The 21,455-nt window shown below is 35.3% G+C and overlaps 1 protein-coding gene across 3 annotated transcripts in view; it reads right to left on the reverse strand.

Moving 5' to 3' along the window:
* MYT1L (myelin transcription factor 1 like) overlaps nucleotides 1-21,455 on the reverse strand; it is a gene marked incomplete at both ends in the record, with an annotated part of 124,509 nt that overhangs the window by 62,517 nt on the left and 40,537 nt on the right. For 2 of the 3 annotated variants that reach the window (XM_079532453.1, XM_079532454.1), the window contains 5 exons: nucleotides 402-613; nucleotides 3,767-3,874; nucleotides 6,100-6,190; nucleotides 8,729-8,863; nucleotides 13,524-14,495. In XM_079532453.1, coding sequence (XP_079388579.1) covers nucleotides 402-613; nucleotides 3,767-3,874; nucleotides 6,100-6,190; nucleotides 8,729-8,863; nucleotides 13,524-14,495 — 1,518 coding nt within the window. Of the gene's footprint in view, nucleotides 1-401; nucleotides 614-3,766; nucleotides 3,875-6,099; nucleotides 6,191-8,728; nucleotides 8,864-13,517; nucleotides 14,496-21,455 lie in introns of all 3 variants that reach the window. The other variant, XM_079532452.1, reaches the window with a different exon arrangement.

Here is a 21,455-nt window from a genome sequence, read left to right on the forward strand (position 1 = left end):
TCCCCACAGAGTACGTATGTTATCTTTATGAGTTACTTGAACTGCTGTACAGAAATGAGAATCCTAATGTGACCCATGAGGCCAGGTCTCCCAGACAGCAACATAATGCAGTGTTCCTGCATCACAAGAACTAGTTCTATTCCTTAGTTTTACTGCAATCACAACACATCCCAGGAGCTTAATAGCTGGAGATGTTCTTTTGCCAGTGCAACAATTGTGAAGCAAGGACCATATAAAACAATGCTTTTTAAAAAGGCCTTTAAAAAGAACTTACACATGACAGCATTCCTCATAATACTATATGAACATGAAAACATGTCTTATTTATATGATGTTTACATATACAACAACATGGTTAACTGCAAACTTGTCTCTCATGTATAAGAGTGTGCACCTCCTACCATCATATCCTTTGGGGGATATATCCCTGGATTGCACCTTGGGAGCTATGGCTCTCTTGCCATAGGCATGGTTGTCATAACTGTTATATTCAAACGTAGTCTTAGAGTATTTCTCTAGTTCCTTGGCCAAGTTGGAGCGGGGTGTGGTGGTGGGGACATTGTTTCTGTAGCCATACTGAGGGATCTCCAATTGCTTAACAAAGCACATGGGCCTAGAAATTAAAGATATGTAAAGTTTGTTAGACGCAGTTCAGTTTACTGTGTTTGTGCATAATTTATAGTTCAGATTAGAAAATCTTAGTTATTTCTTGCACTCATGAGACAGCAATAGATTATTGCATTTGCTTTGTTTGGTTATTTTCAGCAGACAAACAATACATATTTTCTTGAACAAAGCCTAGACAAAATTAATTCTAATACAGCTAAATGTATTCTGTATCTAAAAGTATTTTAAAATTCTGTTTTAAAATACCCCAGGGTTCCACTTTCCCTTTGTAATTGCATCACATAGCAAACATTTTCTTTTTGGGAGGTGAATCAAAAAAGGACAAGTGAACTGACAGAAGAAGTTTGAACAAATTCCTTCAAATGTCAAAAAAAAAAAAAAAAAAAAAAAAAAGCATGGGAAGCTCGATTTAATTAATGGAGTTTCCTCTAAATCTTTTTCAACAGAGTTGCATGCTGTTCTCCTGTACGTTTTCCAAAGGAGTTAGTCTTGTTTCATCCTTCAGTATAGAGTTGATGCTGAGAAATACACAGGATACTCTCACTATTTCTGTGGACTTCCAGCTGCCTCACGTGTCCTGCTCACCCCTAAATGCAGGGTTTGGGCAGGAGCTGCAAAATCTTGCTACACAAATATCTCAAGCAAAGTTATCTGAGTGAATACAGAATAAATGTATATCAGCTAAATATCTCTTTCCTTTAGGATCAGAGAAGATAGTCAGGAAAAGTCCCAACTGATCTCTTTCAGGCCCTTGAAGAAAGTTTGAAATCTCAGTGAAGGAATGCTGTAGTGAACTTCTCCACTGTCACACTGTCTTCTGCATGTGGACACAGAACTCATTAGATTTCAGTGTATAAAGCAAGGTCAGATCTTGCAAACCCTTCCTACACAAGAAAGTGTTATATAAATGGGTTATAGCAAGCAGATTCTATGCAGTGATGCTTGCCTACCCACTGCATTTAGCAGGAGGTAAAGATGATGAACAGTACACCTTAGGTGCTTCTGCTGGAATCAAGAATCATAGTGTCAATTTTTTTTTTTTTTTTTTTCTCCTTTTTTTTTTTCTTTACTGCATTTACAACCAGTGGAAATAGAAGGAACAGTTGTAAGATCATAAACTCAGTCAAGACCAGAGGAAGGTTGGCAAAATGGAATGTGTTATCTATTAAGAATTAGGTTTTGAATATTATGTGTTATCTGAACCAATTCATTTTCATATAATTTAGGATATTTATGTAAAGAACACCCAAAAAAATCACATTAGTCATACTATTTCCTTTGATTTATGTTTGCTCACTTCTTTGGATATTTCTTCCTCCAAAGCACAGTGGGAGCATTAACACAATGAGCTGATATGAATATTATTTTGATACTACCTCAAGACAATCCACGTTCAGCTAACATAAAATGTAGTTCAATTCTTGTATATTCAGTGTAAATCCAAAATTTCTATGGAACAGAGGTCTTATGAATTTGATTTCTCTTTAAGAAATTCTAAATGAAAGTGGGATGGAAACTGGGATGAAGACAAATATTCAAGACTTAGTCTCGGAACATCCCTGTCTCCCTATTAGTTGCCTGCATGTAAATATTATAATTAACTCCCAAGTTCTTCCTCTCAAAGACTTCAGTGACTTAAAGGTAAAAGGGAAGTAAGAGATAAGATGAAAGCATTATCTGCATTGCTGATAAAATGTGAAACACAGGGTAGACTCACAAGCAACATTAAGACTGCAGTGTAATTTCCTAGGGAGTTTTCCAGCAAACTGGATGCTGCTTTTGAGCAGTTGCCTTCTTTGTATGGCATCCCCAATGAACAGTGATAAAAACCACTGTATTTTTTTATTTGCCTTTTTCCACCAATGAGAAACTGTGCTATTCTCACATAAGCTCTTGTTTATTAATAGGCTTTAAGAATCTTTCTCTAAGAAAACTGTCTGGGATGCTACATGAAAAGTAGAATAATCTGAATTGGGGGTAGTTAAGAAAAAAAAAAAATAAAAAAAAAAAATCCAAGGAAAGAAGTCAATAGGCCCAAGAAAAAAAATCCACAGATGTGAGCAATAAATCTGTGTTCTTAGTTCTGTCCAAACGGTGTTGTTGTTGTTGTTGTTTTTAAATATTATGACTAGATGAAGCTTTAGAGAATATGCAAAGAATAATCTTGATAACACAAAATTTCATTTTAAGCAACCCTATCAGATTTCAAATCTAGAAGATAATCCAATACTAAGAAATGAATGGGATAAATAGGAAATGCTGGGAACTAAAGCTATGGTAGCTCCTCCATGCTCCTCCTGACAGCTGTGAGGGATGTACCTATCCCAGCCCACAAATACCGCAGTATCCACTGAGAAATTCTGCAGCTCTTGGGGCATCATCACTACAAGGCTGGAATAATCATGCAGAAGTCTAGTTCTTTCACATGTATCCTTCACACTTCAGCTCCTTAGAAACAGTATTTTTCCACCCATACATCTCAAAAGAGGAGACATTAGTGGAAAGCCAGTTATAGCTTTGGATTAATAAAGAATATATGGATGAAGAGAAGGAGTATAATTGTGTCAAAGAGGTTCAAGATCATATAAAATTTAGCACAAATTTTCTTTCTTTTCATCCTTCCTGGAAGTGAGTAGAGGAACAAAGAACTACACCTGACTTTATTTTGGGATCTAAGCTGTATTCATCATTTTTCCAAGTGTCCTGTTAAAAAGGTCTGCAACCATTTTGGTAATGCAAATAGGGCTTCTGGTTTAATTTAAACTGATATTTACTAGTAAAAGCCTGCTGAAAAAACCAAGACTTACCGGTAAATATTAGTTTATTCCCAAAAGATACCAACTTTTTTCACACTGTTCTTAGACTTTGCACTCCAGCAGTCATCTTTACACCAAACAATGCCTAAGACAAAAATGAGCTTTTCAGCTTTACATGTATTTGCCAAAATAATTACCAACCCTCCCCCATGTAAATTGAGTGGGAAACATACTCTGTGAGAATTGGATCCAGAAGCCCTAATTCTAACTCTTCTTTAAAGGAGATATATATGTATATACAATGTATATAAATATAAATTCTCAGATTAGGTGAATGTGTGATGAATTCTGCATATAATAAGTATTATAGTGATTTCTAATACCTTAAAACCCGATCTGATGCCTGGTTTGATTTTGACACATCACAGTTCTGATGCTTCTCTTGAGCTTTAGCCAGTTTCTCTGCTGCAGCAATAGGACATCCAGAGAGGCTGCAATTACAGAAAGGAAATTTAATTTTCTTGTCCTGCGTAGTTTCACATTATAGCACTGATCCAATTACTCCTTCTCCTCCTTAGCGTGTATCAGGATGAATCTGAAGGAAAAGACTTTCCAAAAGCTTTTTGGTCATGTGGATTTTCTATAGACTTCCTTTCTTCTGTTTTCAAAGTTACATGGTAGATCTTAGAACTGTTCTTCTCTGATTGTATGTGGGTAGATTATTTATGAATGTCACCCAGTGAACATACCAGTAAAAGAGGAGAATAACCTGGGATCTATTGTGCAGCTCTGTTAGCAGACTTGTAACCTTTATGAATCTACAAATGTTGTCAATGAAATGGTTTTTAAGGATGATTAAACACCATGTAGGCCAAATTTTGCACTGCTTCACACTTTATTCACCTTCATCAAAAGCAAGTTATATAAATGAGTGCAAAATTTGGTCTAAGGTCTCTAAATCTACATCTCAGATATGTTATGCCTAGTGATTTTTCATGAAATTCAAGCACTAAGGTATGTTTTCTAATAATAGATGATACAACTTGAAAGGAAATTCTGCACTTGAAATTCAATTTAATTTGAAAATGCTGAACTACTATTGCAGTGACTAAAATAAGCCTTTAAAAAAAAAAAAAAAAAAAAAAAATCAGTAAAAAATAAGTATCTGATGCCAGCAGATGGTGCTCTTAGTGAAGCTGTAAAAACCTGTGACCTGACAATGGAGGGGATCCTTTCCTTGTCATGGTCTATTGCGTGTTTATGCGACTGCAGTTCTCTGTGTTCTCCACAGGAAAAGAAAATGAAAGGCAAATCAGTGCATTCCCAGATGTTCCCTTCTCTACAGGGAAAAAAAAAATAAATAAAATAGCGAAGCAGAGCAAAATGCCCCAAAAGCTGCAGAAGGAGGTGAGCAGAGACTGCAGACTGCTCCTTTCAGCCCTTCTTCAGTTTCCTACCTCTGCAGAGGGTCGAGGGGGCTCTGGAGTCATGTCAGAGGGCAGCTGCTCTCTATTGACATGCTCTTTTCAGACACCTCTAATAATCTAGTAGATATTCAACCAGAAGTGAATACTGCTTCAAGCAGTAGTAAATCCCATGATGCCTTCTCAGAGATTTTTGCCGCATCTAACAGCAGCACCACTACAGAGAAGAAATTGTACAGGGTAAGGTACCCACAAGAGTCTTCCAGGAGGCATGCAGTAAATACACGGGGCTCCAGTAAGGCAGAGCTTGACAAGACTGTGCATTCAGTACCTGTGTAGTCCCTTACGCATTGATGCTACAGTTAACAGTAAAAAAGAAATTAAATAGGAACCATGCATCCTGATACCCTCCACTCATATTTCCTATTCTTTTTTAACTATAAAGAAATAAGCAAGATCTTGTATTTTGTGAGAATACTGTGATCTACTAAAAGTTGCAGAAATATTTTGATAATTTTGTTATTTGTCTAAAAAAAATTAAAAGGAAATTGCATCCCTTCTGTAAGATTCTGTTAGTAATTTTCGGAAACTACAGAAAAGTTACCTTTTTTCTTGATCTCCTTTTGACTTTTTTATTGAACATTTTTATCTTCTAATTTTTTTAATGTAGTGAGACATTTTCATAATCTTTCTTAGTTGTGAATGAGGACTACAGGGTCAAAAGTACATTTTTAGTAGAAAAGTTATCTCGTACAATGTTTGTATACCTAAAATGCTGTTTCCCATGTATAAAAAAAAAATCATTTTTAGAAGTAGAGTGGAGTTTTTCATGCAATATAATCTCTGAAGAGAGTGAAGACAAGAACTCTGCCCTAGTCTTGATGATGTTGGCAGATCCTTCAGTCTCCTTGTGACATGCCCGTAAGGGAGTCATACTCATTTTACATCACTGCTAATACCAAAACAGAAAGGAGAAAAAAAACCAAACCAAAACAAACAAAAACAACAACAACAACAAAAAAAAAACACCCCAAAAGCTAAGGATGCTTGAAATGTGTTCTGCAGATCAATTCATCCATTCTGAGGCAAATGCACATTTATCCTCCTCAGAAAACACATGAAAAAATATAACTCTTTAAAGCAGATAAAGCACATGATGCACCATCTGTCAATCTTAGAAACAACACAACAGAACACACATTCACACTCCCCCCCTGCCATGGACAGCTAGAAGGGCTGCAGTTTGGAGGCACTGTTCCCTCTAGTTTGGTGTCCAGTGATGGCATCCTTACCTTCGGTGGGAATTCCTGTTGCTATTTACGTGGCCCCGGCCTGTGCAGCCTGGTGTAGGACACTTAAGAACATTTTCATGCATGGCAAGAACTTGACAAGGAGAGTAAGAGAAAACAGCAGAGTATGAAAACAAGAAAAAAAAAATCAAATCCCAGTATATATGAAACCATTTTAAAACAAAGCAGGATTCATTAACAACCAGCATTCCTCAAAATACACATGACACACATAGCCAATAAAGCCTGATGAGGGAAGTAAGTACTGTGACCCTATACTCTAACACAGGGCAACAGTGAAAGTTATGAAGGCTACAGAACCTGTAATCAAATGTGTCTCTAGTGCAACAATGAAGCACAAGACTTCCCACATCCTCATACAAAAACACTGAGCAAAGATCTGCTCAACAGCGAACAGCGAGCTAGCAACAGTCCACTAAAAAGTCATGGACTACAAAAATTCTTCCAGAAAATGTATGTACTCGGAATATATGACTTTACGCACACAGTATCAAGCTCGAGAATGAAAATCTGCTCTCAAGTTATACTGGTGGAACACTGGATTGCTTGAAATACGCCTCAATGCAACACTGATTAGAATTTGATACTAACTACAAGACAACCCAATTGATGTAGGGCCCAGTTCTGCCCACATCCACATAGCTATGTCTATTTGATGAGAAGAATTGGCCCTTTCAGATTTTAACTTGTATTTTTCACAGACATGAAAACTGCAAGTGATAGAATTTTTGTTAAAAAAGACTAAAAATTAAAAATAAGCAGTTAAAAAATTGAGGGACGGTGGAAAAAAAGAAAAAAAAAAAAAGCAACTAATAATAATAATAATAGAAAAAAAAAAAGAAAAACCAACAACAACCCAACCTTTGTACAAAAAGAAACAAGTGGAACAAGCTTAAGCTAGTAAACAGGTTTACATCTGCTTCCATTGCAAACTAGATGGAAAATTAACTCCTACAGCTGCTTAGAGCAGGTCTTTTCTGAATCAAAACTCAAGCTAAGAAGTTCCAAATTATCACAAGCTTTTTTGTTACATGAGACAATTCCATGTTAGGTGAGACGTATCTGAATCCACATCTCAGAGCTGGATGACAATATATCACTCTATGGAAAGAGGCTATCCAACTCCTGCAAATTCCTCGTTTTCTCATTCAAGCACTAGTCTGGAAATCTGCATTTAGTTCTCACTCAAAAAAAAAGTTCTAACAGAATCAATAAATGAGACTGACTAAAAAATGGAATAAATACTGTTTAAAGAACTGAAAATTTAAACCACATATACTGATTAAATGATAACCATCATCATCATCCCATCATCAGTGTACTAAAACATGTACAGATGCAGTTTTACTCTGAAATTCCTACTATTTAAGGCTGTTCTTGAAACATGCTTCACAAGGCCAACATCACAGGAAAAAAACAAAAGGATGAGCTCACCTTTTCCATTTTAGTAGGTACAAGAGCATGCAAACAGTTTAAAGCTATATTCTTCTTTGATTTGCATAGTCTTCTACAGAGCTTTTTATTTACCATTTATAAAAATGAGAGAACTTTGAGCAACTGAGAGAATACTTGTGTTGCAGAAACTTACAGGGTCTTACAAAGTGAAGAATAAGTCTATCTGATCTACTGCGTTCAGAGATCAACCAAGATGCAGCAAAGTTTCCTAAAGCACTTCCTCATTATTTCTGGAAGAAACTACTATGAAAGAGAAGACTTCTTATTTCTGCTTCTCTTGGTGTGCTGATCTATTTCCACTTTCCTGTCCTTCAGCATCTAGTTTCCCTGGGAAATTGGAGATCATTGCAATCCTGTCTTTAATGTTTCCTTTTGCCTCTTAAAACTCCGTAGAAGTAAGTGCCAATGGACAGGGATTTTAGGCCCATAGGATTCAACAGAATAACTCCATTTTGAAATCGGACCTTAGCAAGACACCTGCCTGGGGTATAGCAGCATAGAGCAATTATCATCAAGAGAACTATGCCATTTCTACCAATCAAGGAGGTGAATTCCAAAAATGGAGCCCTATGCCTTATGTTAATACCTATGCCTAGACAGGTGAACTTCCTTTGCACAGAATCCACTGACATGACAGGAAATTCCATCCATGTAACTGACAGGGAAATATTGCTCAAAATCCTGAGTTTTATAACTGCGTATATAGCCAAATTGTTATTTTTAATAATATCAATTAGTTTAAGATAAATTATGTTTAAGATACAACAATAACAGAGGAAAGGGGTTCCAAGTTTTTCAAATAAAATTATTCCTGTACAAGACAAGAGACAGCTGATATGACATTAGCACGCAGAAGTAAAAGCAGTGCACATCTTCATGAAACCTTTTTGTCTGTTGACTAAATAAATCTACATGAATAACCTAGCATTATTAAAATCAAAGAATACAGCTTTAAAAGTTGTTGTTTTAGTGTAAAAGTTAGTAGAGAATGGAAACGATGGAATAAAGGAAAAAATTGTTACACAGAACAGTTAACTAAGTTGAGACAAACCATACTGAAAAATAAAATTAACTTTGAAAATAAAAAGTTTTAACAGCATGCTAGAAAAATCCTTGTAGTTTTATCCCCAGTTTCCATGAAACAATGTGAACTTACTTTCTGGAGGGACCCTATCTTTGTGTGGGCATCCTGACAAACTGCGGTGATGGGGGTAAAGCCCCGTTACATGGCCAGTTCCATCACACCCAGGGGTAGGACATTTGCTCTCTTTCTTTTCTGTTCTTGAGGGATCTATAATTTACAACAAATGTGTCAAGTGAATGATGCTTTCCACATTTCTGTAAGAAGGTTCATTTAATCATGTCATTTACTCTTTGGTAAATGTTCATAAGAAAACTAGAAGAAAAAAAAAAGAAACCACTACTGCTTAACACAGTTCTGGAACTTTTATCCCATTATATCATTTTCAGACTGCAGAGTCCTATAATCACAGCAATAACCATCCAGAGTGATTGCAAAGTGACCTTTTTATAGCAAAGCCATACCACTGTCAATCAATGTTCTGCTGGCAAGCATCAGCTCAAGGGTGTAAGGTCATTTGGAAACTGTTTAGTTGGAGTTTCCCATCTTTACATTCTTACTTGCCTGATATATTGAAGTCTACAAACATACTGTCATAGAAGTTCAATTCCTGACAGTAGCAAACCCAGCTCTTTAGCATAATGATTCAAAGATTCTGCACTCTGAGCAGATTACTCTATTTTCTTTAAATTCCTTATAAAGCAGTATAAATTAGGTACATAATCCTTTCTCTTCAATAAATTAAGATGGGGTAAATGTTGTAATCAGACTTACAAAACACACTATTTGCTGTGGAAATTTGGGCCATAACAAAAATGCATGTATGCTGCTTGAATATTCATAACTTTAAAAGGTTAACGATCTTTTAGAATGTTGTTGGATCTTCTGTCTACAAATCAATGAAAAGTCTGAAGAGACTTTTTTTCAGAAAGATAAAGTTTTCTGCCAAGTAGTGGAACTGGTGGTGAAATTAATCCTGAACTAGTATGTGTTCGCATACTTCATCAGCTGGTTTCCTTTTACAGAACATCTGTAAATAACATTACTAGCCTTCCTGCCCAGCACATGATACATATCATATCACATTGTCTTGACCACAGTAGTCAAACTTTGAGACTAGTACAAATGTTTACATTAGTATTGAAGGAATAGAATTCAGAATACTCTCACTGCTACCATTTTGGGTCAAAGTAAACTGATATTCCCTTTCTTTTCCTTTTTTTTTTTTTTTTTCTGTTTACCATCCTTTCGATACCCAGTCAGAGTTATCCTCATTTAAGTATATTTTCCTGTTCTCATCATTGCTCTGCTTCAGGATTTATGCTTTCTCCTCTGGAAAAGAAAATTTTGCTATGCATTTTCCACAGGATCTTTCTTACGTTAAATGCCATCCCAGTTTTAACAAATGCAACCCTCAGTGCAATTAGATTAGTGGCAATTTCAATATTTGCAGATCTTCACACACAATCCATTTTTTAAATCTTTAGAATCCAGAGCTCATACTCAGTTGTGGACTTATTTTTCCTTGATTTCCCTCTGGTAGTTTTGTGCAAATAAACTCTTACATTCCACGTCCTTCAGAAACACCTTCATTTTAGCGAAATACTTTAGTTCACTGTAAGTGACTCTCCATGTCTTAAATACATTCTTCCATTTTAATACAACATTTAAAACTTAACTTTTGCAAATGGAATCCCTAACTGCAAAAGTTTTATTTTACTTAGCCTGTATGTTGACTGTAAAATACAGTTCTTTGCTTTACTCTCTTTAATAATAAATGTACACACAAATCCATCTTCAAAGTGCAATAGAGTTATCACAACACTCCTGAAAATACCATAATCTAATACTTAAGGAAACTGAGATCAAAAAATTAAAACCAAGGCCACAGAAGGAGTGAATGTCAAAGGAGGGATTAGAGGTCTTTCCAAATAGGCCTGTGCTGAGACCACTAGAACATCAAGCCCACAGCTACATACATACACAATTCTAAGCAACTCTTCATGTCAAGAACTTTGGAATGCATAAAACTATTAGATATATGAAAAGGTAACATAAATGAAATACAAATTATATAAATATAACAATATTTGAGGACTGTAAAAATGTAGATGATTAATAGACCATAACGGCTTTTTATAGATTTTAATCTAGAGGAACTTTAGCTACTTCATGTTGCCAGAGCTCCACAGAGGTTAATGAAGATATTCTAATTTGGAGCAACTGAGGATCCTGATGCTTAAATCTTAAAGCATCAAGACAATTTTTTACTGTATTCAAGACTATGCTGGAAAGGTATAGTACTTATCAGATACTTAGGAGCCTTTATGGTCTAATGAGTCAGAAAAGATGCTGTATACTCTTCATAATTGTTTCAAAACTTACATAAAATTTCCCATTGCTTTTAATGGAAGACATCTGACTAAACTTTCCATAACTTTTTACAGAACACTAGATACTCTTCTGCAAATCCTTCATTGCCAAAGGGGAGAAATATTGCATACTCTTATTTAATTCTGCAACATTTCTTCACTCCATGTCACAACAGCTATATGACCACAGTGATCACCTAGTTTCAACCCCCCTGCTATGTGCAGTGTTGCCAACCACTAGACCTATTGCCTGAATGATGGTTGTTAGAGCACTCAAAAGGTGTTTAAATTCACAAATTTTCAGACAAAAGCTCTAAACAGCAAGGAAAAAATAGTTAGCGGTCCCTTAATGGTTCAAGACAGAAGCCTTGAAGTATTTCTCATTGCAAACCTGTGTACCCCAAAAGTTTCCACTTCATCATATCATTTATCTCTGTGGATGTCTCTTTTAGGAGCATTTGGAAGATAGTGTATCAGTTGAGAACAAATGATATAAGCAACTGTCTAACTTAAAGCTTGCTTTCTCAACAATTACCTTTTTAATGTAAGGAAGGAATAAACTTTTTTCTTGTTACCTTAATTAAAGAAAGCATAGAACTATCCACTCCACAATGTTTCTCGGTCCAAATTTCCACAACATATCTTGGTCCAAACTTCCACAGCATTCTTGGTCCAAATGACCACAACACATAGCACGGTCTTTTGGTTCCCTCGCTGGGGTTTGGACCTATTATCAATTCAGCCTACAGCTCTTAAAGGACAGGATGTTTCAAAGAAGCCCTAGAATTTAGTGAAATATTAAGTCCACGCTATTGCTATTGTCTTTTACTTATATTGTTTTAGGACTTATATTGTCTTTTGGGAGATAGCAGATCTATATGCATAAATGCATACAGTCTATGTCTATAAAGATTGGAAGGATTGAAAAACAGAAGAGTTAAAAAGCTCTTGAAAAACTAATAGTTTTTCCATTTTTTTCTGTAGTTTTATTACAGACACATATTCAAAGGGAAAAGGCACCTAACATATGTGACATATGTGAACAACATTTAGAATGACATCCAAATAGAAATGCAATAATACACTAAACTAAAGTTGTCTTTCCCAAATACCCAACATCACGATAGCCTTCATTAGACCATATATATATATATGTGTATATATATATATATATACATATACATATAGTCAAAGCCAACAACACTTCGCTATAATACATCTCACAAGAGTTTTTGATAATAGTAATTTCCATGCTTTTCTAAGAGACGGGACACTACTTTTCTTAAAGTTTTGTAAAAAAATCAAAACCTTGATTGGACCAAGATGCTTTCTGCCTACCTGAATGTCTCAGGCTGATATCAGTCTTTCAAAACAATGATTTATAAAAAAGTAGGAAAATGCTCAACATCTCAGTTCATTTTCAGAGATGAATCTATTATTATAATAACAAATACAAGATAAACCTAGTCCCTACTTAGCAGCTCCCAAGAAATAATAGCATGTCCTCAACTTCCACTAAAGTCAATGGGAATTAAAGGTGTTTGTTCACTTTCAGGAGGTATTGAATAATTTATACAACACAGCCCTGCAGTACAGATGTAGATATGTTAAAGAGGAATGTGGTAAAATAAACACACCATAACAAGGATAATCCCATAAATTAAAATGCATTCTAAAGTAAACCTTTAGTTTGCCTTTTTTGGTGTTTTCACTTTTTTTTTTAAGTTTTTTTTTTAAGTTTTTTTTTTTTTTTCTGTGTGTATATATTGTGTGTGTATCTTTTATACTGAATTATGGTCAAGGCAGCACCTTAACTGTTTCCACAATGGAATGAAACCAGTGAAGTGGAATGCACATAAGAAATAAATTGCTATTGATCTCAGCCCAGGCCACACCATGCCTTGCATAGCAAATGGTTTCCATTACCTTACTATCTTAAGATAATTAATGTGCAGTCACTGCCCCTATCTTGTGTTATCGGTCATTCTGATACTGTTCAATTTCTATCAGGCAATTCTACATTTTAGATGGGAGAGGCTTCATCAATAACTGTCATTTGATGATAATTTTATAAATCACAATGCCACCTACCCAATCCAACCTGTAAAATATGCACTTCAAAGCTGATTGACTACCTGCTACATAAAACTCCACTCTCTCATGTTTTTTATAATCACTATAAAATATATTAAATATGAGAAAAATCTTTGCCTCTTTCAACATGATCTCTTGTTTATTTCCCCGAAAACTTATTTTTTCAGTTTAGCCAAATGATATTCACTGAAATACTGTGCATATTTCTAACATTGCAGAACGATTTTTTTTTTCATAGTCACAGCATGAAACTATTTTACAATCATGCCATACTACCACAATTTAAACAAATTTACCATTTTGTGGAATTTATAAATTCATTTCAGAATTCTATGCAAAACTTAACACGTTAGTTCATACTTTCTCATGACATAACATACGGTATATAGAAATATTACCTTTACCATAATATGGCTTTTTGACATGGCCGTCACTGGGTTTAGGCTTCCTGTCATCCCCAGAAAGTTGTCTTGGAGATTGTTCCTCAAATGATCTCATATTATCCCTCCTTCCAGCTTCCACTGCCATTTTTTCTCTCATGGCTTTTGCTCTCTCAGTTTCCAAAGCAATTGCTTTCTCAAGCAGGGTTAAGTTACCTTTTGTCATATCAAACACTTCTTCAGACCTATCTGAAGTAACAGAGGTGGTATCATCATCTCTTTCGTGACAACCATCCTCCTTTGCACAGCTAGAAAAAGTCCTAGATCTGGGGCTCAACTGTTCTTCAAGCCTCATTAGGTTCATCATATCAGAGTAATTCCGGTCTGGTGTTCTTCCTTGGAAGTCATCTTCTTGCCTGACATGCTGACGAGTGTTCATGTTTTGCTGTTGATTTCTTTCCTGTGGGTTTGTCTCACTGAGTTTCCTAGCCAGATCAAAACACTGGTTCCTTAAGCACTCCAAACTGCTGAGACACACCTCTTCATCACTCTCCTCCACCATTTTTTCCGTAAGTCCATTGTTCACAGGCTTCCCTAACATTACAAAGTTCATATTCCTATTATCTTGCTGTGAAGTATTGTCTGCATAATTTCTATCATTAATGTTTTCTGATAGCACTACACCGTGTCCTTGTGCTAGTAATTTAAGGGAGTCCACTGTTTCCCTAACAACATCACTGTCTAAGTCTAAACTCAGCTCGCTTTTCCGACCAATATTTTCATTTTTGTCACTATCATCTTCCAGACTATTAGATGTATTGCTGTTCATTTCTGATTCTGTCCTGGCTCTGTATGCTGCATCCTCAGCAATTTTGCCAAGATTTAACAATGACTTGGCCACCAGTTCATCGTAATTATCATACTCATCATTATTGTTATCGTCTTTTTCTGTGTCTTGCATTATTCGAGTATTGTGACAATTCATTTGATGGTCTTCTGCATAAAAAACAGAAACAAAGAAAGAAACAAAGAAAGAAAAAGGAAAAGAAAAGAAAAAAAGTGGCTACAATTGGAACTGTTGTTGCAATCACATGGACAGAAAACAAACTGCATGTCAGATATTGTTAATTACACAGCAATTCTATTCAACTAAGGCCCATGTGCAGTTAAGTTTTATTAAGTGAATTTCTCTATAGTCCATAGGGCTATTTCTGTTTTTCTGCTATTCATACAAATTTATTTCACAGTACTGATAAGATAAAAACAATCAAAGTGCTCACTACTACTATGATAAAATATTATGGCATACAAAATTCAGCTTCTCTTTCTCATCTCTAATTTTAGTTTTATGGGGTTTACTGCAACCATATTACTAATATAACGTAACTGCCTAGGTTTCAAATATGTCTCACTCCTTTATATTCTGTAAATATGGTAAATGGGAAAGGAGTGAACACTACTGGTTTTATTCTCTTAATGATGAATAAAATTCACCAGAAGAGAAAAAAATATACACCAAACAGGAAACGGTTATTTTTTTAACATCATACACATCATTAACAGTAGAACCAATGACTACATGCTAAGATCAAAATAACATTTTACTTAGTGGATCCAAGAGCAGAAATCACAATCTATTAGTTTAATTACATCAACTGTGGAGAAGTACAAATTTTAAAAGAGTTGTTATATGAATGGAAGATAGAAGTAACTATATGCATAATGCAATTTTAAGTTAATATGCTAGCCCAAATTATATGGTCATACATGTATGGTAGGGCTGCTATCTACTACCCTGTGCATTCTAACATAGAGGTGCAGAGGTGCATGTTTTTTACTTAGCTTTGATTTAGCAGCGGTTGTAAGGGGAATATGTATTAAGACTGAGCCAGTGTGAGGCCCTAAGGGTGAGATTCATTTCACCTAACTTTAGACATGAGTAAGGCAGGCATCTGTATCCCAGTAAGCTGCTCGATATTCCTGTCCTTGATCAGTAAAAGAGGCAGACACTATAGGGGTATAATCCACCTGATCTGGCTAAGGTATCTTCCTCAGAATTAAATGAATTACTTACTAAAAGTGCCTGTTTCTCTTCATTGACAACAAAGGGGCTCAGAGCAGATGCCTACCTTAAAGATATCTGTATTTGGTCAGATGAATATCATCCAGAGAGCACTTTCTGATATCTCATGTTCACTCAGAAGTTATGCTATTATTAGACCCGTTCTTAAAACAGATATACATTCACCAAGGCTTACTAACAAATGTCTCATAAATTTTGTTGTTTATGATCAACTATCAAGCAATATTTAAATGTTTAGCATCACAAACTGAAAGGAAATTTCCTAAGTCTGTCATTATGTTGACGTGTTATGCCAGTTTTTCAATCTATTGCAAACTCAAAGAAATCAGTAGAGATCCAACAATTAAAACCTAGTCAAAAGCTAGTCCATCAACTTGCTAGTATCATATTTTCTGCTCAGATGTATTTGCATCACTGGTGCACCTAAATATACAGCACTTTCTAAAGTGTGACTTTATGTTTTGGGCTAAGCAAAACAAAGTGGAAAAAGTTCAGCTAGTAGGTGGCTTGTATACTAACATTTTGATCACAGAAAAATGATTTTTTTTAAAAGTAATTTTCAGGTCAGTGGATAAGAGAGTAAATCAGAGTTTTAAATACAAAGCTCAACAGCACAATAATTAATATTTCAGCCACAAGATAGTATTGCTTCTACACAGTGGTTAGGGATCCTGGGATGATAGTAGGCTGTAGTTAAGCAGCAGACCTGATAGATGACTAGGCTATGTCTAGGAAGTTACTATATATTCTGCATGGAAGTTACTATATATTACCTGTTACATTTCAATACAATGGGAGGCTAATTAGCAGGAAAGCGTATTATGTTGTTTTCACGTAACAAGATGTTCTTAGTCAGCAGTGAGTTACCTATTTATCATTAAGGATGGTTTTATTCTAGTTGCTGTTACTCTCAAGATAATCATTATTCATATTCATGCTTCTGTCTACTAAAAATTACAAATATCTGAGTATCAGTTTTTAATAGTAAGGGATGTCACTTATGCTTCCTATGTGAAAAAAATTCACCCTGAATGTCTGCATAGAAGTAGGTATTTAAGGATTACTGGATAATTAGTTTGCTTTATCGGAAAATCAAATTTTTCAATACACTAGTGATCATTTTCTAAAGCAAAATGTACGTACCCCATTTATTTAGATTTAAGACTAAAACCTACTGCCAAGAAGATTGTTAAGTAGAAACTGCAGCAGTTTTGGGGGTACTTCTTGTAGCTAGATGTGATTGGCAGTTAGATGTAGAAAAAGGACTATCAAAATAGTTAAAGAAGCAGTACCTTCAGGCTTAGTATGAAACACAGAGAAAAACTGATGAAATCAGTCCAAATTTAACTTAAATTCAGGATAATAAAATAAAGCATGGGGAAAAAATATGTTTTCAAAAGCCATCCAGAGAACTGTTCAGGAAAAAAGTGACTACTCTAGGCCAACTCCTAAAATGTAAAAAACTAAATAAATTTGAGGGTTTGTTTTCTACATAAAGGTTTTTGTGTTTACTTTTACATGAGTAAGAGTCATGTAAATGATTATCAAGGGAGGAATGTGTTATAGCTTGCCTCCACAACAGTAAAAAGTCAAAATATGAGTCACATACTGTATGAATGAAGACATGTAAATTCCTTTTGAGTAGGTGAAGCTGGGTGAAAGCTGTAACTATAATATTTTTTATTCTGTTTGGTTATATCCTTTTCAGGGCTCCTGCCCGTTCAGTCCTAAAAAGAAGAAGAAAAAAAGGTGGTGGAGGAGAAAGGTGTAAAGCATGAATCCTGGATGAGAGAGGCAGGAAAACAATTTTAATTTAGATTCATTCCTCCTCTTTCAATTTTTGTCCTTTTCTTAGATCTGCTACTTTTTTTAACAACTATTTTTCACACATTTCTTATCACTATGAAGCAGTTAATTCCAACAAATACATTGTTTATGCATACTGTATCATCTCCTCAATAATAGTTTGTTGTATGCTGAGCCTACTGACCTAGTCTAGTGAAGCATCCTTGTCACTTGTTTATTAAACTAAAAGTTTAAGTAATAAATTAGATTGTGTCTTAGTTCACTTCCACAAAATATGCCAGCCTCGCAGTTCTGTGTGAACATATGTGTCTTTTATTCAGCTGAGTGAAATCTAATCTTGATTAGACTTCATGTTTCTATGCTTCCTTAGATTTAACCTGTAACTTCTACTAACCTTTACATGATGTTATTTAATAGCTTTTTTGTTAAATGACTGCAAAGTATGTAGGACTAAACAACCTAATCTATTCCTTACAGAACTTTTAGAACCACTGACTCAAATCACATTTTTTTTATTTGGAGAAGCATCCGAGTGTCTAAAAAAGAAACAAGTCAGCTAATTAGATGAAGAGCCGCAAGTAAGATTTGGGGTTGCATGGAAAAGGAATATGCAACACAGTTTAAAACAAATATTAGATTATTTTAGCTCTCATTCCCAGAATACTATGACAATTTAGTAATTAGTGAATGCAAAATTTGTTTTGTTTATCCCCCAATAGATAAAACAAATGTCAGGCAAATTATGGTGAGGAATATGTGGAATAGGTTTAAGAGCTGGAAGTCTTTAGCCATCTGAACAAAAGTGCAGTCTTGTATGGCAGTAAAAAATAAAAATGTGGATAATTTGATTTCTTATTACACCTTTCATCCAAGGATCTCAAAGCACTTTACAAACATTATATTAAAAAGCCTCACAACACCCCTGTGAGGTAGGTATTTTAAGCCCATTGTACAGATGGGAAATTGAGGTACAAAGCAGGTGAGTGACTCTATGTCATACAAAGAGTCACTGGCAAATAAGGGCTGTAGCCTCTATATCCGTGCTACCTCCTTTTGTTTCTATCATTTATTTATGTGAACAACTTCTTGACAGAATAAATGGCTTGCTATGATTTTAGTGTAAGGAGGAATGCAAAATGGCACCTTCATTTTGAGTATGATAATATATAGCAGTTAGTTTGAGAGATTCTGCAGAGAGAGGCAATGATACTTCAGTAATAATAGCAACCTATTGAAGACCAAAGACTTCTGAAACAAGAATTTCCAAATGTGTGGTCTGTGTATCAAATTACTCAATTTCTCCCAAGCATGGGAAAACACGATGGCTAACAAGCTGAATCTACATGTAGGCTTCCCGCCCAGATAGATGGCTTCATTATCCATGCAGCATCACCTGTTGTAGGATACTTCACTGCTCTTGCTGCTGCCTCTTGTTAGTTCCTAAGTGCTCAGCATATGTTACTATGTGCTGCCATTTTACTCTTCTAAGCTGTAAAATGAGGTACATGCATATTTATATCAAGATGCAAAAACAATCTTGACACAAATTCCAAATCTTATACGTTACAACATCATATGGGATAAGGTTCTTTGTACACTGAATGTACAACTAAATGGAAGAATCTTAAGAGTAAGGAAACTGAGAATGTGGAAAACTTAGTGAGCTTACAGCAACTTCTGAAAGGGTTTTGGTTTCTTCTCCACTCCACACTGAAGAAATAGAACACATATACAACTCTACTAAGCAAAATCTCTAGAAGATCGAATACTCCTATTGATTTGAGATTTGGACCAGAGCACAAGGCTTTAAATTTGCCTATTTGAGGCACACACTGAAAAATGAAGTTGGCCTTGTGCAGTTTTTCATATCTGCAACAATTCCTGAATTCTCTTACACTGCTTCAGGTAAAGACCAAAACAATTTATCTTCACAGTTTTCAATTCCTTTATGGACCTTACATTACCTACTGACAGCAAAAAGAAAAAAAAAATAACTGTTCACTTCTGTATTTGATGCACTTCAATCATTACATTAGATGTGTGTGTGTGTGTGTATCAAAACCCACCCTCTCAGATTGCTACACTTATAATAGTGGGTTTTACTTCTTTGAATCTCCTGTATTAACTACAATATTCAAATAATAACTGATGTTCAAAGTAAAATAAATTAAGAATAGGAGTAATTAGTCATGGCAAGGATGGTCTGAGATAAAAGAACACAGCACATCACAGTAGGATTCAGTATTATAAAGAAAGTGAAAAGAATACAGAGCAAGCCTGTATAGACATTCAAAAACTGAACATAGTTTACTGGCTTACCATGTATTTTCTTCTTCTTTCATTGTTTCCTTGTTACATTTTGAAATTCTTATTTTCTATGTGTTCCACATTTTACCCTGCTGTGCTCACTGGAAAAATAAGTATTACTATTTTTTTTTATCCTAAAGACTAAAAGGCATCCTTACAGATCTGAATTATTTTGTTTGTTGAGGAGTGGTTCCTGATATACAAAAGCATTCCTTGTTTTTTTTGTTTTTTTTGTTTTTTGGTATTAAAATATATTTGAAATTTAAAAAAATATTAATATTGATAAAATACTTTGGCATAGAAGCCTTTTTGAAGACTTTGGTTACAATACAAAGCAGTGTATTCTCATCTCAATGCATAAGTATATAACAAATGCCATTAAACACTCTTTTTTCTTAACTTAAACCATTCTTTCAGTCTCTTATTATGCCTTATTTATGTTAAGACTTCCATGATTAGCATTCTAATCTCTAAGTACTCATGTGAAGTATTGGTAGAAAACAGAGGTTCTTCAGTCATTCCCATTTATGATTAATATCATAAAATCAAGTAGGAATTCAGATGAAGGACTGGATCATCCAGAAGAATGAATTTACAACATATTTTTTAAAACACAGTTATTTGTTAATCATCCATGAGCTACTTGATATAGGAATAAACCCTACAGTTTTGGAAAAAGATTCTAGAGGCACTTGAGGAAGCTTCTCTTACAAAACCACGTCTGTGACATTTTTATTTCTAGTGATAGACACACAAAAATTTATTAAAAAAAAAAAATCTAACTTCTGGCCCATGATGATGTGGTCAGCTTAGGATTTCTTCTTTTCCTCCCAAGATACTCCTTGCCTTTCTTTGATCTTAGAACTTATCACATACCTCTGGATGTCATCTGGTCCAACCCTGGCTGAAAAAAGGGCTGACTTAGAAGTTCTTAGGGTTTTCAGAGCCCTGTCCAGTCAGTCCAGTTATGAATGGTTTGCAGCATCTGCAGTATTTGGTATCAAGGCACATGTTTAGGTTTGAGAAGGAACTCATCAAGAGTACCCATGATCAGAGATGGATACACTGGATTTGCCAGGACAATACAATTTAACCAATGCTCAGACCACACTTATTTGGGGACCATAATTGGGGTCAGTCAATTAACTTTTTTAACCTGATTCAGAATTTGACAAATAACGAGGCATCTTTAGCTGATGACTGGTATTCATTTAATCCTATTTTTGCTCCCCAAGAAGTATATACAAGGGAAAGGAGATGCTCTCTCTCACAGATTCATAATGACTCAGTGGAGTACAGCAGTTTCTTCCTTTCTCTCACGTTTGCAGAACTCAGCAGGGCAGCACACAATGAAGCAGCCAAAGCTATTCTCCAAATGCTGAGATATAGCAGAGAAACAGCAGGGGAGCAGAGGACCGGCTGTACTGATGGAAGAACAGCCACTAAGACAACTCTTGATATGAAGCTTCCATGGAGCTACTGCAATAGCTTCTCAGGAGACAGTGATCCCTATCTACATCCGTCTCCAATATCATTGTTTTGCAAAAGCTGTAGCCCGGAGAACATGTTCTCAGTTCATAAACTAATATTTTCTTTTTCACATACAAATTTGAGAAATACAGGTGGGAAACTGTTACTGTAGGCATACATAATCTGTTCTCATTAGTGTTGTTCAGATATCTGACTAAATGCAGATGTCCATACCGAACACGTTTTCATGTGAACTAGCAATCCAGATTTTGTCTACAGGCAGTGGACAA

The sequence above is a fragment of the Tetrao urogallus genome (assembly GCF_951394365.1).
Source record: "Tetrao urogallus genome assembly, chromosome: 2".
Lineage (NCBI taxonomy): Eukaryota > Metazoa > Chordata > Aves > Galliformes > Phasianidae > Tetrao > Tetrao urogallus.